Source organism: Hyperoodon ampullatus (assembly GCF_949752795.1).
Source record: "Hyperoodon ampullatus genome assembly, chromosome: 19".
In the NCBI taxonomy this organism is placed as follows: domain Eukaryota; kingdom Metazoa; phylum Chordata; class Mammalia; order Artiodactyla; family Ziphiidae; genus Hyperoodon; species Hyperoodon ampullatus.
In genome coordinates, this window is record NC_136932.1 from 16499887 (window position 1) to 16514615 (window position 14729).

Below are 14729 nucleotides of genomic sequence, written 5' to 3' on the forward strand. Positions count from 1 at the left end.
CCTCTCCCGTTGCGGAGCACAGGCTCCGGATGCGCAGGCTCAGCGGCCATGGCTCACGGGCCCGGCCTCTCCGCGGCATGTGGGATCTTCCCAGACCGGGGCACGAACCCATGTCCCCTGCATCGGCAGGCGGACTCGCAACCACTGCGCCACCAGGGAAGCCCTCGTAAATGCTTTTTTATAGTTTGTTGTTTTGAATCAGGATCCAAATAAGGTCCATACATTGCAGTCGCTCCCTCAAGTCCCCTCCCCTGCCCCCCTGCCCTCCTGCCCCCCTTCTCTCCCCCTCAAGCTGGGAAAAATGGTCCCATCATCATTCTTTTTTTTAACTTATTTATTTATTTGTTTGTTTGTTTGTTTATTTTTGGCTGTGTTGGGTCTTCATTGCTGCGCACGGGCTTTCTCTAGTTGCTGTGAGTGGGGGCTACTCTTCGTTGCGGTACATGGGCTTCTCATTGTGGTGGCTTCTCGTGTTGCGGAGCACAGGCTCTAGGCGCAGGGGCTTCAGTAGTTGTGGCGTGCAGGCTCAGTAGTTGTGGCTCGCAGGCTCTAGAGTGCAGGCTCAGTAGTTGTGGCGCATGGGCTTAGTTGCTCCGCAGCATGTATCGAACCAGGTATCGAACCCGTGTCCCCTGCATTGGCAGGCAGATTCTTAACCACTGTGCTGCCAGGGAAGTCCCCCCATCATCATTTAAACTTTAACAGAGTCTCATATCACTGCGAGTCACCATATGAAAGTCCGTTCATGGTATGTTCAAACACGTGACCACCTTCTGGCCCACTTGTAGAATTTGTTATTCCAGGGACAAGCTGGAAGATTCATGTTTGCCATTTTCTGTAGCAGATCCCTAATCAGCAAGAACAAACTCATAGCTGCCTCATGAGGCAGTAAAGAGTTAGTGAGACAAAGCATTAAATGCCATCCACTGCAGAAATATCTGGATTGTTTTTTCCATATGATGAGATCTATGGGGGAAATGGTTCAGAGGCATATTAGAATAATATTGAATAATACAAACACTTTCTGTGTCATACAGATGACCTTACTTGGCATTGGTGCCCGTCCCAACCTGCAGACCACATTTGGGGTCTTAACACAAACGTTTCATTCATTTTATGTATTTAGGTCAAATGTGACTTTTTAAAAACACTTCTTGTGGAAATTTTCCAACATAGACAGAAACACAGAGAATGACAAAACGAACTCCATGCACTCATGATCCGGTTTCAACAATTTTCCCAGTTTTCTTGATCTTTGCAGGCAGTTTTAAATCAGTCTGAAGACCCACATATGGGGTAGCCAGATTGTTAGGGATTCCACCAGACACCACTGTTTCCCCCTCAGCCTTGCTCATTCTGTGAAAGAAAAGCAATGGGAGCAACTGAGGACAACCTGCTCTCTGGCCGGAACCCCAACAGACACATGTGGGTTCAAAGTGGAAACACAGCAGCAGCCTCTGCAGGATCCAGTTCGCGAGACCACGATCGGGGGTGGGGTGGGGTGGGGTGGGGTGGGGGGACAGGGCAGCAGTAGAAGAACCATCAGGGCTGGTGAAAATCCTTCAGACGTTTGAGGGGCACTATCTTTTCCCTCCTAATTATTCCTGGATCTGTTTATCTGATCTAACTTAAAATCAAACCAAGATGGTGGAGCTGCAATATTTCCGTAAGGTCAGCTTTATCCTAACAGCGACGTGCTGTTGCCATGGTTTTACATTAAGACTTTCAAGTTCACGGACAGGTCTATCTCTGGCCTTGGGTTCAAGCTTCAAGCCGACCCACAGCTCACCCTGTCACAGGCAGTTGCCTTGAATCATCTTGCAGTGAAAGGCAGTGCTTTGATTTGGGGAATCATTTAGCTCTAATAGCTTTTTTCCTCCAAGAAACAAGAAACAGTGAGAGGCCCGCGTACCGAAAAAAAAAAAAAAGAATAAAATTCAATTATCTGGGAAATTCATCCCTATGTGCTTTCTCTTCCAAACCAGGACACTTCTGAGAAAGAAAGTGGGTGCTATTAACAATTAGTAGTATCAAGAGGTGAACAGCAGCACTGCCCTGGGCAAACTGCTATGCAGCATCACCCTGTCATTATGGGACACCTTCCAACCACACAAGGTATATCAAACCCCCTCTGCTGTATTCCCACTTGCTAGGGTTCATCCTCAGATGCAGCATGCCCACAACCCTGGGGCCCGAAAGCCTTATCGTACCTTCCTGTGATCTGAGAGCGAAGGTGTACCAGCTAAGGCAGCTCTGGATACCGTAGCAATGAGCCCAATATCCCAGGGACTCACACAAAGGAGTTTATTTCTTGCCAAGACCAATGGGGATGTTTGGTGGGTGCCCTCCATGGCTGATTCAGGACCTGGGTTCTTTCCCTCAGTGCCCTTCATCACCTTCTGGAGCCTTAGAGTCCTTGGTTTTCAGCCAGAAAGAGGAGGGAAGAGGAGAGGAGGCACCATAGATTCTTAGCCTCTCTGGCTTGGGGGTGACATCTACCACCTCCTCTCCCAGGTACTAGACAGACTGAGTCGCCATTCAACCATTCAACACCATTCAACAGGCAGCTTCAGGCCATGGCCCCTCGGCCTCTACCCACTTGCTTCCCAGGCAGGCCCAGACATGGCAAGGAGAAGTCTAGGTGGGCCTACAATGTGTTCCCTGGGCAGTGCTGGGGGCAGAGGGCTCAAAAGCAAGGTGGTGCCAGGACTTAAAAGGCAGAGTCTTGAACACTCTTGAAAAGTTTGTATAATCTAGTCCTGAGGCCAAAAAGATGCAAGCAATGCTTTGAGGACAGTAACAGAGCTGTGCAAAGTGCCACTGTGCTACAAAGAAAAAACCAGAGCCACCTGAGGGGAAAGGAGCAGATCAAACCAAGCCCAGCAGCAGGAGTAACACCCAGACGGATCAAGTGAGAGGCCTTGTGGGGGAGTTTGGGGGAGGCAGGCGGGTGTGCAGAGAGGTGTTATGAGAGCCGTGGGGATGGGGGATCTCACGGCTTCCGTAAGGATTCAAGCAGGATTTCAGTATTAGCAGGTGGGGAAAGCTGCCCTCAAACACACAGGGAAAGTACACACCTGTGGCATTTACGCTGGGTGAGTTTTCTTAGAGAGGAAGCTTTGTCTGGGAGGGGAAGGAAGAGGCAGGCGAGTGGCCACAGCCAACACAGGGATTTAAGGCCAGCACAGGGATTTAAGGCCAGCACAGGGATTTAAGGTCCATTGGCTACTTTTTGGCCAAACCACCAAACACAGGCCCAATTCCATTGCAGCCCATCTGCATGCAGGGGAAAGAAGGCCTAAAACAAAACTCTGGGAGCCCTGCCATGTGGCTTTTCCTTGGTGAGTTCAACCAGACCCGGGTTTGGATCTAATTTGGCAGTTTCTAGAAACTGGAAATTGTTAGGGTTGTGTAGGCCCAGCAGCAGCGGCTCATAGGAACCAAAACTCACAATGGCTGACGTAAAAGTCAGAAGAACAATGATTACTTTACAGTTAGAAATGTGACAGATCCTTCCAGAAATTAGCTTAAATCTTTGGTCATCTACAGGCTGTGAAACCGGGGGAGGGGTCCAGTCCCTTTTACCTCAACCTCCAAAGTAAGGAGCCCCCAAGTGACTTCTGGGCAACAGTACTGTTACTTTGTTAATGCACCTTTTTTAAGGTAAGTTCTGATTTGATTTATTTTGGTTACAGCTTTATTTTTTTTAAATTGAGAATACTTTATTTTTTCATCTTCAGTGTTTCTCCAGTTTTCTCTTTCAGGATTTAGAGATTATTCAATTGTCTCATCTCTAGCACTTTTTTTTTTTTTTTTTTTGCGGTATGCGGGCCTCTCACTGTTGTCGCCTCTCCTGTCGCGGAGCACAGGCTCCGGACGCGCAGGCTCAGCGGCCATGGCTCACGGGCCCAGCCGCTCCGCAGCATGTGGATCTTCCTGGACCGGGGCACGAGCCCGTGTCCCTGCATCGGCAGGCAGACTCTCAACCACTGCGCCACCAGGCAAGCCCTCATCTCTAGCATTTTATTTGCCATTTAGTTGGATTTCACATTTATCCAGTGTACCTCCAGCACACCGGTCCAGGGACACACCAATGAAATGAGACATGGTGGGGGAGGGAGCAGAAGTCCAGAGAACATTCCAATTGAATGTATAAGTGCAATGTGCAGACAGCCCAAGGCAACACCAACCTAACGGCAGGGATGGAGGAATCCAGGAAGACCACTTGGAGGAAGTGGCACCAGAGGAGGTGGTTGAAGGACAAGTGGGAAAGGGAATTTTAGGCCAAAGACCAACCTGAGCCTGGAGTAGAGACAGCCTGATTGGGGCCTGGGGGGCACTTGGACTTAGCTCTGCTGAAGGATGCAGGGCAGGGACTGGCTGGGGAGGAGAGGGAAAGGCAGGCAAAAGCCAGCCCCTGGGAGGCTATTAGAGACCATGTGAAGGAGCTTGGCTTTCCCATCAGCAGGAGGCAGGGGGAGGGGTGGACAGGAAAGGGTTTCGGACAGGAGTGAAATAGGTTCAGGTAGGCCTCTTAAATATATTATTCTGTTTGGCAGTTTGAGCAATGGACTTGGCTCTATTCCAGTAATGCAGGAGAGAGTGGGGAGCGGCTTTACTTGGGCGATTGGACTGAGGGGAGGGAATGGCTTGAGGAATATTTGGAAAGTAAAATTAGCAAAATTTGTTGAGAATTTACACGGGGTGAGGGAGAGAGGGGGAATCCAGGATGCGGCCAGGCAGGCGATTGTTGGGGTCACTGTCTGCATGAGTCCAGGTCCAACCAGGAACACCAAAACCACTCTGCACAGCCTTTAAAACAGCAGGGATTAAGGTAGGGATTGGTGACAGCCTGATGGAAGAAACTCCCTGGGAAGCCAAGAAGGGAACAGCAGGAAGCTGTCAGCAGCTCGAGGGTGGAAGGGCAGAGGGAGGGGCAGCTCTTGTAGGCCGCCCTACAAGAGCCCAGGGAGAGGCCAGGTGGGAGGCTGCAACCACAGTATGTCTCTCTGGATGGAGTTGAAGCCGCTGCTGGAAACTCCACTCAAAGCAGAGAGGGAGGGGAAGAAAGGCCTGCTTCTCCTTTCCTCTGCCCACCAGTCTCAGCAGTGCCCCCAAGTGGCCGGAGCCACTGGGAAACCAGCTGAAAAGGGCAAGGATTTGGTCTGAGCTCCAGCACAGCAGCCCAAGTAGGCAACAGGGTGTCCAGGAGGCACTGGACCCACCTTTCCAAAGATGAGGAGGAGAGGTCTGTGTTGGCACATTTGGAATTTACCAGCCTACAGGCAGTAGTTAGTTGCAGTGGTGACAGCAATTGATGTGCTCATAGGGTAAGTATGTTACATAAAAGAAACATTCGAATTATTTTCCCAAATGATTGCATCATTTTACATTCCCTGCAGTTTTACAATCTATTTGCTTACACATTCTTTCCAATGTGTGGTCTTTTAGCTTCTAGCAGTTCCATAGAGTGTGGAATGTTAACTCATTGTGGTATTAATTTGCATTTCTCTGGTGACGTTTGAGATGGAGCATGTTTTAAAATTTTATTTATTTTATTTATTTATTTTTGGCTGCGTTGGGTCTTCGTTGCTGCGCGCAGGCTTTCTCTAGTTGTGTCGACGGGCTTCTCATTGTGGTGGCTTCTCTTGTTGTGGAGCACGGGCTCTAGGTGAGCAGGCTTCAGTAGTTGTGGTGCATGGGCTCAGTAGCTGTGGCTTGCGGGCCCTAGAGCGCAGGCTCAGTAGTTGTAGCGCCTGGGCTTAGTTGCTCTGCAGCATGTGGGATCTTCCCGGAACAGAGCTCGAACCCGTGTCCCCTGCATTGGCAGGCGGATTCTTAACCGCTGCACCACCAGGGAAGCCCAAGATGGAGCATTTTTGAAAAGACTTTCCTATGGGCCATGTGAACACACCTCTAGGAGATTCCACTTGGAAGCCTTCTAGGAGGGAATTTGAAAGGGCAGTAGGGTGGGAGTGTGGGTGGCCAAAGGCTCCTCTCAACTTCCAGGTCTCAGATCACATTCTCAAGCAGCATGTGGGCCTTTTCAGGCAATAGCTTTGTCATCTAAGAAAAATTTCGGGGTTACCTCTGAGGGCCTGAGCTAAAGATGTGAACTTGGAGCCTGAGAAACCTGGGTTTAAATCACTACTTGCTTGCTGGGATCTTGCACAGTTTTATCATCTGTAAAATGGAAACAATATCTTTTTGTAGGGTTGCCATTAGGATTAAATCAGATAGTGTGGGCAAGTGGCCAGCTTGGTATCTGGCACATAATATGAACTCAGCAACAGGGACAAATGTCATCAGTATTGTTATTAGAATCAAAGATCTGCTGGAGATCATCTTTATTTCACAGATGATCACATGGAGGCCCAAAAGAAGTGTCCAAAGCAACTTGCTAACTAGGGCAGAGCTGGGATAAAACTGAGGTCTCCTCATTCCTGGGCTAGTTGCCAGCCCTCCGCCTCTCACCTGCTCCCACACTTTTTTTTTTTTTTTTTTGCGGTACGCGGGCCTCTCACTGTTGTGGCCTCTCCCGTTGCGGAGCACAGGCTCCGGACGCACAGGCTCAGCGGCCATGGCTCACGGGCCCAGCCGCTCCGCGGCATATGGGATCTTCCCAGACTGGGGCACGAACCCGTGTCCCCTGCATCGGTTGGCGGACTCTCAACCACTGCGCCACCAAGCAAGCCCCTGCTCCCACACTTTTAATCACTCATTTATACATTATATCAGACCTGGAGGAGTGCGAAGGTCTTAGTCTGAATCATTGCTTTAGGGCGCACAGTGGACTCCGGGACAAATCCCAATCTGAATCTCTGTAGTTGGGGATTCTCACAGACAGGGCAGACCTCAACCTCAGGCTCCTGCGGGTCTGTTTATACTTGTTTGCTTTTTCAAAAACCAGCACTCCCCAAGTGATAACTACAGGTGAATTTTGTTCCAATTACACCCATTCTCTCTCTCCATTGCCACTCCCTGCTTGAAGGACTGTACGGGGAATATAACGTCTAGCTCCAGGTTTCTAGTTGTTTCAACCAGGATCGCCCAGCCTGCCCTTCACACTTGTCTGCCAAGGACACAGCAGATTGTGTTGTGTACTCCAAGTGTTCCCTTTTCGGAAAAGTCGTTTTTTGTGGAGTAACAATATTCCTTTGCTTATGTGAGAGTATCTGGAGGTCAGGCCTGGGACTGCACTCTCTCCACCTGCCCTGCGGAACGGGACGGAAGGCAACCAAGCGGATTAAGTGAAAGGCATTTTTAAAAGTACTGCAAAAGCAAAGCGCGTTTGCAAACATTCAACCAAAACTTTAACGTAGTCATCACGGATGACGCTTTTGAAGGAAGGGACTGGGGTCAGGGAACTGCATAGGGCCCGGGACACTGCAAAGGTCAAATACCATCGCTCCCAACCCCTTAATCCCAAGAGCACTTTGCTCCGCCCTCCGGGCTTCACTGGGCCCGCTGCCCTCTTCTCGCCGGGCCTGTGTCTTGGTCACTAAATGCCCTAGAGGGTTCCACCAAGCCTCCCGCGCCACCGCCCCTACTGCAGGTGAGAAAGAGGTGCGCCGGCCCGCCAGACCCGGAAGCAGGCACCTCACGTGCTCTGCGGGAACTTGTGGGGCGCCGGCCAAGGGGGCGGGGCGTCTCAGGCTCTGCGTGCTTGCGTCATCGCGTAGGCTGGCGGGGCCGCGGGATGGGGAGGTGACGTAGCGGGCGCGTAAAGTGGCTGTGGGCGGGTCCAGGGAATAGGGCGGAAGCTAGCACCGCCTCTTAAAGTTGCCGGGGACTTTCGGTGTGCCGCCTTGAGGACTGCGGACCGCTGCTCCTTTAAGCGTCGCCGTGACACGTGTGTGAGGCGGCGGAGGCCCGGATGGTGCGTGTGCGGGGCCCGTGCCGAGCAGACGCCAGCGCTGCGGGCCTGCAGCCGGGCCAGCAGCTGAGGCGGCTGAGGGTCTGGTAGGCTGGGGCCGGGTTGAGAGCCGGGTGGAGAGCTTCCGCCCGGCGGGTCGTGGGAATGTGACTCCCGACGCGGGGCGCACCGGCGAACGCTCCGGGGAGACACGGCTGTTTGTTTGCGAGGGGCTTGGGGTCCACGGAGAGGCACCAGGGCTGCGCCGTCCGCAAGGGGCTCCGGGGTCCACGGGGAGGCCCCGGACTGCGCATCCACGGGGGTCTCCGGGGTCCACGGGGAGGTACTAGGGCTGCGCCGTCCCAGAGGGCTCGGGGGTGCACGAGGAGGCCCTGGAAGTGTGTCCTCCGTCTGGGCTGCCTCGGGTCTGCTCTCTGCTCTTCTCCACACACTGGGAGCGACCTGCGGTGCAGGGAAGAGCTGCCCCGGCCAGGAGCCCAGGCTGGGGAGGAGGCAGCAGCCCGTGGCGGTGTTAGGCATAGAAGCATCATTTATGCAGAATTCAGACTTTCTTTGGAATGGCTTAAGTCCAAATAAAGGGGAGGGCGTTCAGTTTGGCAGCAGAGTTGATATCTTATTTATTCTTTTTTAGTAAGAGATGTGGGAAAGCTCACCCCTGTAGAGGGTAACATTCCTTATGGTCTTGGTCGTGGTCATGGTCCTGGTGAGGGGATGGGTACAAGATGTGAGTTTTTTAAATACCTATTTCTTTGAGCGGGTAGTATTGGATCTCCCCTGGGGTTCTAGGAGCTAGAGCAGCGTCCTAAAACAGAGACGGATGAGAGAGGAAAACATCCTGGCTCTGACTCAGTCCACTGTCTCTAAGGGATGCGGAGAATCAGGCCTCCAAGGAGAGGGGCGCTCAGTTTGCTCTTTCCTGGCTGGGGACCGATGCTTGCTCTGCAGAAGAGCCCCCTCTAAAAGCGCCCCAGGGAGGCCCCAGCCCTGTGCTGTCTGGGGCTCCTCCCCGCCAGCACGTGGTTGACCCTGTGAGTCTCCAGTGCATTTTATGCTGGAAAAATGCATTTAAAGGGAGGAGGGAGAGAAAACGTTCTTGAATGGTGATTGACTTAAGGAAGCTTTATTTGAGTAGAGGTAGAAATGCGCACAGATAAGTGTGAGCTGTTCCTGGACCGTGAGGAACGTGCACTGGAGAGAGCATCCTCCCTGAGTTTTGAAGCAAGTGTGTACATCAGAGGGCTTGTGATGATTACAGGGACATTTTTCTCTGGGTTGCTGCACCTCAGAAATCATTTTTAGGTTGTTGCTTAATGTTTTGGGTTGAATTGGTGATGTAGAGGTTTGATCTTCCTGTTGAAACTTGAAAAATTCTATTTGTTCAAAATCTCTTGATCCCACATTGAGGAGTGGGCTATGTGGAATGGGTGGGTGTTCTTTAAGTTATTTATCTCAAATTAAATTGGGTTAAATCTCCCAAGTTCTGTTTATCCTCTAGCTTTGAGAGGTTCCCAAACCCATATCCGCCCATGACAAGAGTCCTTAGCAACGTGTGATCTTGACAAGAAGAGGGACATTGTAGGGAGTTTTCATGAAACAGAAATCTTTACAGATTGACTTCATTCTGAGATCATGTTTATTATGCTCTTTTGTTCTTTCTTTCTTTCTTTCTTTCTTTTGCTGTTAATATGCTTTTACTTATGGATATCAGGCATGGTATATCTGAAACTTGCTGTAAAGTAATGTGGGCTCAGGAGAGGAATCGAGTGGTCCTACACAATAATTCTTGACGCTGAATTAGGGGAGCATGGCGGTTTCCTGTGATGTTCTCTCTACATTGTGAATGAACGTTTTCACAGTAAAAAGTTTTTAAGTACCTTAATTTTCTGTAATCACAGTGATTGTGGTTGGTAATTAAGGAAAAAAAAACAAACTTAGAGTGAAAATTTGGCAACTCTCATTGCGCCATTTTTGGGGGAACTCTTACTGGCTCATGGAATCTGAAAGTTGGAGATGATTATCTGTTATCTCTTAGTCTTTGCAAATGTGATGGAGTCTGGAGTTGACTGGCGTGTGGGGAGATTTTTGTTCACTGGCTTGTCACTGGCGTGAAGGTTAAGGTATGGAACAAAGGGCAGTGTTTTCATATCATGTCCATCGAAATCGTTTGTAGTTAGTTAGCTCAGCTCTTCACTCTTCCTAAGTCCCGTGCTATCCATATTCCTTCCGCCTTAACGCTGACTGTTCCTGGTAGATGGTTGGCCTTCCTGCTCCGCGTCCAGGGAGAGGGGCTGATGAGACAGCGGGAAGAGAGCTGGCCTCATGTGATGCTGTGTTCATCCCACAGACTCTGACACCCATTCTGGACGACACGCTTGTGGCTCTGGTGATTGAACAGGCCAAAGCCTGGGAGCACGTGATTTTGAAGGCCCAGCAGCACACCTGCCTAGTCCGGCCAAGCACCTGACTCCATGCTGCAGGAATAGCACACCCAAGTTCAGACACCCCAGGTAAGCCCACATGTGGTCCAGCAGCCATTGTTCAGTTGGTGAGAGCTCTTAGATAATTCCCCTTAGGAAAGCTTCTTTTATTTTTTTCATGTCAAAGAACTTGTGCTTGCTTTTTTTTTTAAATAACGGTCTTACGTTTCTGTTCTTTACAGAAATTTGTATAGAAAAAGAAATTCGATCCACATACAGAATTAGGTGCCCTATGACCATAAATCTGGACGGTTTACCAAGAGGTGCTGGACAGGGTCCTTTCACTCAAGCAGAATTTTGGATCCACCTGACTAATTGGGTCTCCTGGCTCAGGCCAGTGACCACATACCTGGGGGAAGTCATCATTTTTCTGATGGGAGTAAGCTGTGTAAGGAACTATTTTTCTAACTGTGACTCAAATAGTCCTTGAGCTTTGGCCAGGGTGGTTGAGTTGACAGGTAGTGTGTGCAGTTAGAGGTGATGGGGATTTCCGCTTTGTTACAGTTTCTACACTGCGGCTTTAGGGACTGTTCCGCAGCCAGCGCTCAGCTCTCACCCAGTGTGTGTCTCCCCACTAAGCTCACAGGCACCTTTGACACTTGTTTTTTTTTCCTATTTTACAAAGAACGGTCTCCGGCAGTCACAGTGACTGTCCCTAGAGTCTGTAGCTAATCCATGATGGAATAACCCAGGCCTGCTGCCTTCCAGAGCCTGAGTTGCCGCCACGGCCCCTGCCTGCTCTGCCCCACCCCCCCTGAAGTTTAGGCGTTGTTGTGTCCACCATTCTAGTCCTATTACAACCTTTTCTCTTCTCCCTCACTTTTAAAAAGATAATCTGTACAAGCACTATCCAGTAACACAAGCCACAAGTATAACTGAGTTTTACAGTGGCCACATTAAAAAATAAAAAGAAGCAGGTGAAATGAATTGTCACAATATGACTTATTTAACTCAGTATACGTAAAATATGAGCATTTCGTCCTATAACTAGTCTTAAAATTACTGAGATGTTTTACATTTGCAAACTGAGTCTTCGAAATCCAGTGTGTGTTCTACACTTACAGTACCTCCCAGTTTGGACCAGCCTCATTTCTCCTGTTCAGTGGCCCCCTGAGGCTCGTGGCCTTTGTTTTGAAGAGTATGGGTCTGAACAGATGAGTGTTCTCGTCTCACTCTCCATGCGAATTCCTTTATTGCATGGATTTGTGTGTGTGACCAGAGTGTCTTGTGAGAATTAGTGTTTTCCTGGTTTTGAGCAGACGTTAGGAGCACATGGTCGCCTCTTGAGGGAAATTGCATCAAGTATGACGTCCAAAGTCACTTGATGGTACTTGTTGAAGAGAAGACGCCGAGAAGGTAGTCTCGCCTCCTCCGGGCCGTGTCAGTCCGTTTAGTGCTGTTTGCGGAGGCACTTTGTCTTTTTGAGAGGAGAAGCGTGGGCGTCGCTGTGTCCAAGTGGTCAGTACTACGTCCCGTGTCAGCCTTCCTTTGTAAGGTTGGCAGCCGATCCAGAGCCGCTTTTATGGTGGGTCACGTCCATAAGGCCCAGGAGGGGGTTGTCAGGGAAGGGATGCTCTGTTCCTGGGACGTGCTTACCCGCCGCTCCGTGTTCTTTCCTGTCCCCACAGTGATGCACCATGCCCATAGTCGACAAGTTGAAGGAAGCCCTCAAGCCTGGCCGCAGGGACTCGGCTGACGATGGGGAGCTGGGGAAGCTCCTGGCCTCCTCTGCCAGGAAGGTCCTTCTGCAGAAGCTGGAGTTTGAGCCGGCCAGCAAGAGTTTCTCCTACCAGCTGGAGTCACTGAAGAGCAAATACGTGCTGCTAAACCCCAGGACAGAGGGAGCCGGCTGCCACAGGAACGGGGATGAGCCGCAGGCCAGGACACAGGGTACTGGGAGAGGGCCTCGCTCTGTGCTGACCAAGTGGAGGGACGAAGCGTTGACTGATTAGTAGGACCAGAAACAGAGTGTGGTCACTTGTGAATGTCGTGCGTGGGGTCAGTAGATTTTAGTTATGGAAGTAACAGTACAGGGTTGGTCAGAAAGAGATCTGTGTCCTTAGAGGTTCAAGAGCAGGCCTTGGAAAGCGAACGGAGAAGGGAGGTGGGCTCAGAGTGCCAGGGCCCAGTTCTTCCAGCTGCTGGTTCTCAGAACCTCGTCCTCTCATCCACAGAGGGGTCCCGGGGCGCTAGACCGACGCCCTCAGGGAGAGCTGTGGGCTGACAGGTGTTCTCCTGGGCTTCCGCAGCGGGAACCCAGTCACTCCCAGATGCCGCGTTCTGAGCACGTGCCCACCGAGTGCGCCACGGCACTTGCTCTGGGTGGTCTGCCTGGGCACGGAGTCAGACGGCCTCCTCCCTCCCATCCCTCCCCCTCCAGGCAGCGAGCACGCATACGAGAGCTGCGGTGATGGCGTCCCCGCGCCCCAGAAGGTGCTCTTCCCCGTGGAGCGGCTGTCGCTGCGCTGGGGGCGCGTCTACCGTGTGGGCGCGGGGCTGCACAACCTCGGCAACACGTGCTTCCTCAACTCCACTGTGCAGTGCTTGACCTACACGCCGCCCCTGGCCAACTACCTGCTCTCCAAGGAGCACACGCGAGGCTGTAAGTGAGCTCTGGGGGGGGGGGCTGTGCACACGCATGGCTGCGAGTGTGCACATGCAGTGGGGTGGCCCTGGGTCCTCGGGGCCAGATGGTCTCCTAAGTGGACAAACCCGTGTGCTCACGGTGCTGCCAGTTCAGCCCGGGTCCGATTCAGGAGTGAAGTAGTAACTGATAAATCGTACATTTGAATTGTGCCGGCTACGGGATGGGCCGTGAAAGAGAATCAGGGTAGAGTAATGGTCTCTAAACTGGTCTGAAAGTAATTACCTAAAGAGAGAAAAGGGTTTTCAAAAGATACCTCCGAAATACGGGCATTCGGTTGTTTTATACACCTGTTTTTGTAGCAGTGTTTTATGTACATCATAAAACATCCTCCAGAGTGGAAATTGAATGTGGGTAAAATAAAGATGAAAGAAAATATAACTTACCCAAACTGAAGAAAACAGAAAGTCTGAATAGCCTTTCAACCATTAGCAAAATTAAATCAGTGGTTAAAATTTTTCCCATGAAGAAAACACCAGGCTGAGACAGTTTATGGTAAGTTTTATGAAACTTTTATGAAACAGATCATTTCAATGCTTTCTGAACTCTTTCAGAGAAAAGAAAAAGAGAAAAAGCTCCCTAGCTTGTTCAATGAGGTTAACTTGGATGACAAAATTAAACAAGCACAATATGAGAAAGAAAAATCACAGTTCCCTCTCGTTCATGAATATACATGTAAAAAATTCTAGATAAAATACTAGCAAACTGAATAGTCTTTTAAACACTGTGAGCAACTTGTGTTCATCCTAGTAACACAAGGATGTTCTAATATCAGAAAACCTCCAAATGTAATTGTGGAGCCAGTATAGCACAGCAGTTACAAGCACCACTCTGGAGGCTGGCCTGTTGGGTTTACATCCTGGTTCTGCCACCCGGCGACTGAGTCCTTGAGAATTACCTGACCTGTTCCTCATCTGCAAAGTAATAATCATATTTCCTTCATAGCGTTTTTGTAAAGCTTAAATGAATTATGTAGAGTGCTTAGAATAGTATTTGGCACACAGTAAGTTCTACATCCGTGACTGCTCATCTTGCTACCTTAGTTGCCGTCACTTTATTAACAGATTAAGAGAGAAATGTCACCTGAAAATAGATGCCCCAAAAAATTATGATAAAGAAAACTCTTAGCAAAGTAGCAACAGAAGGGATTTTTTTACTAATACTGATAAAAAGTATCTAGCAACAACTACAAAGAAGCATTCCAGTTAGGAAAATAGTAGAAGCACACCTTTTAAAATAAGAAGAGAAGCAAGGGTGGCCACTCTCTGTACTTGTGTTTGATATGCTGGTCCTGGCCAGAGCAGTGACACAGGAGACAAGAGGAGGGAGTAACACTCTTGTTGGTTGAAAATGATATTCCTGCATAGAAAAACGAAGGAATCCATAGACAGATTAGAAATTCGGGGGAATAAGAGAGAAATTTGGCACTGTGACTAGATATAACATCAATATACAAAAAGTTACTTGAATTTCTCTACACCAAATAAGAAATTGTTTAAAAAAATTCGCTATTATAAAAAATTGTATAACAGCAACAAAAATGATAAGTGTTGAGACCCAAATTACCAAGATATATGTGGGAAACCTTTCCTGGGAATTTAAGAGCATTATATGATAACCTACACACATGGAGATTGCTGCCTTCACAGAGGGAAGCCTCAATATTATAAAAATGTTGGTTCTCTCCCAAATTAATGTAGAGATTATTGTAGCTCCAGCTGATTCTAAAATT

General features: G+C 49.6%; 2 protein-coding genes across 2 annotated transcripts in view; both read left to right on the forward strand.

The window, feature by feature from the left end:
- CYTH1 (cytohesin 1) overlaps nt 1-14729 on the forward strand; it is a gene marked incomplete at its 3' end in the record, with an annotated part of 375946 nt that overhangs the window by 244338 nt on the left and 116879 nt on the right. The gene's annotated exons all lie outside the window — the stretch shown is intronic.
- Nucleotides 11991-14729, forward strand: part of USP36 (ubiquitin specific peptidase 36) — a gene marked incomplete at its 5' end in the record, with an annotated part of 29386 nt that continues 26647 nt past the window's right edge. The window contains 2 exons of the mRNA XM_079726004.1: nt 11991-12243; nt 12734-12955. Of these exons, the coding sequence (XP_079582130.1) occupies nt 11991-12243; nt 12734-12955 (475 nt within the window). The remainder of the gene's footprint in view (nt 12244-12733; nt 12956-14729) is intronic.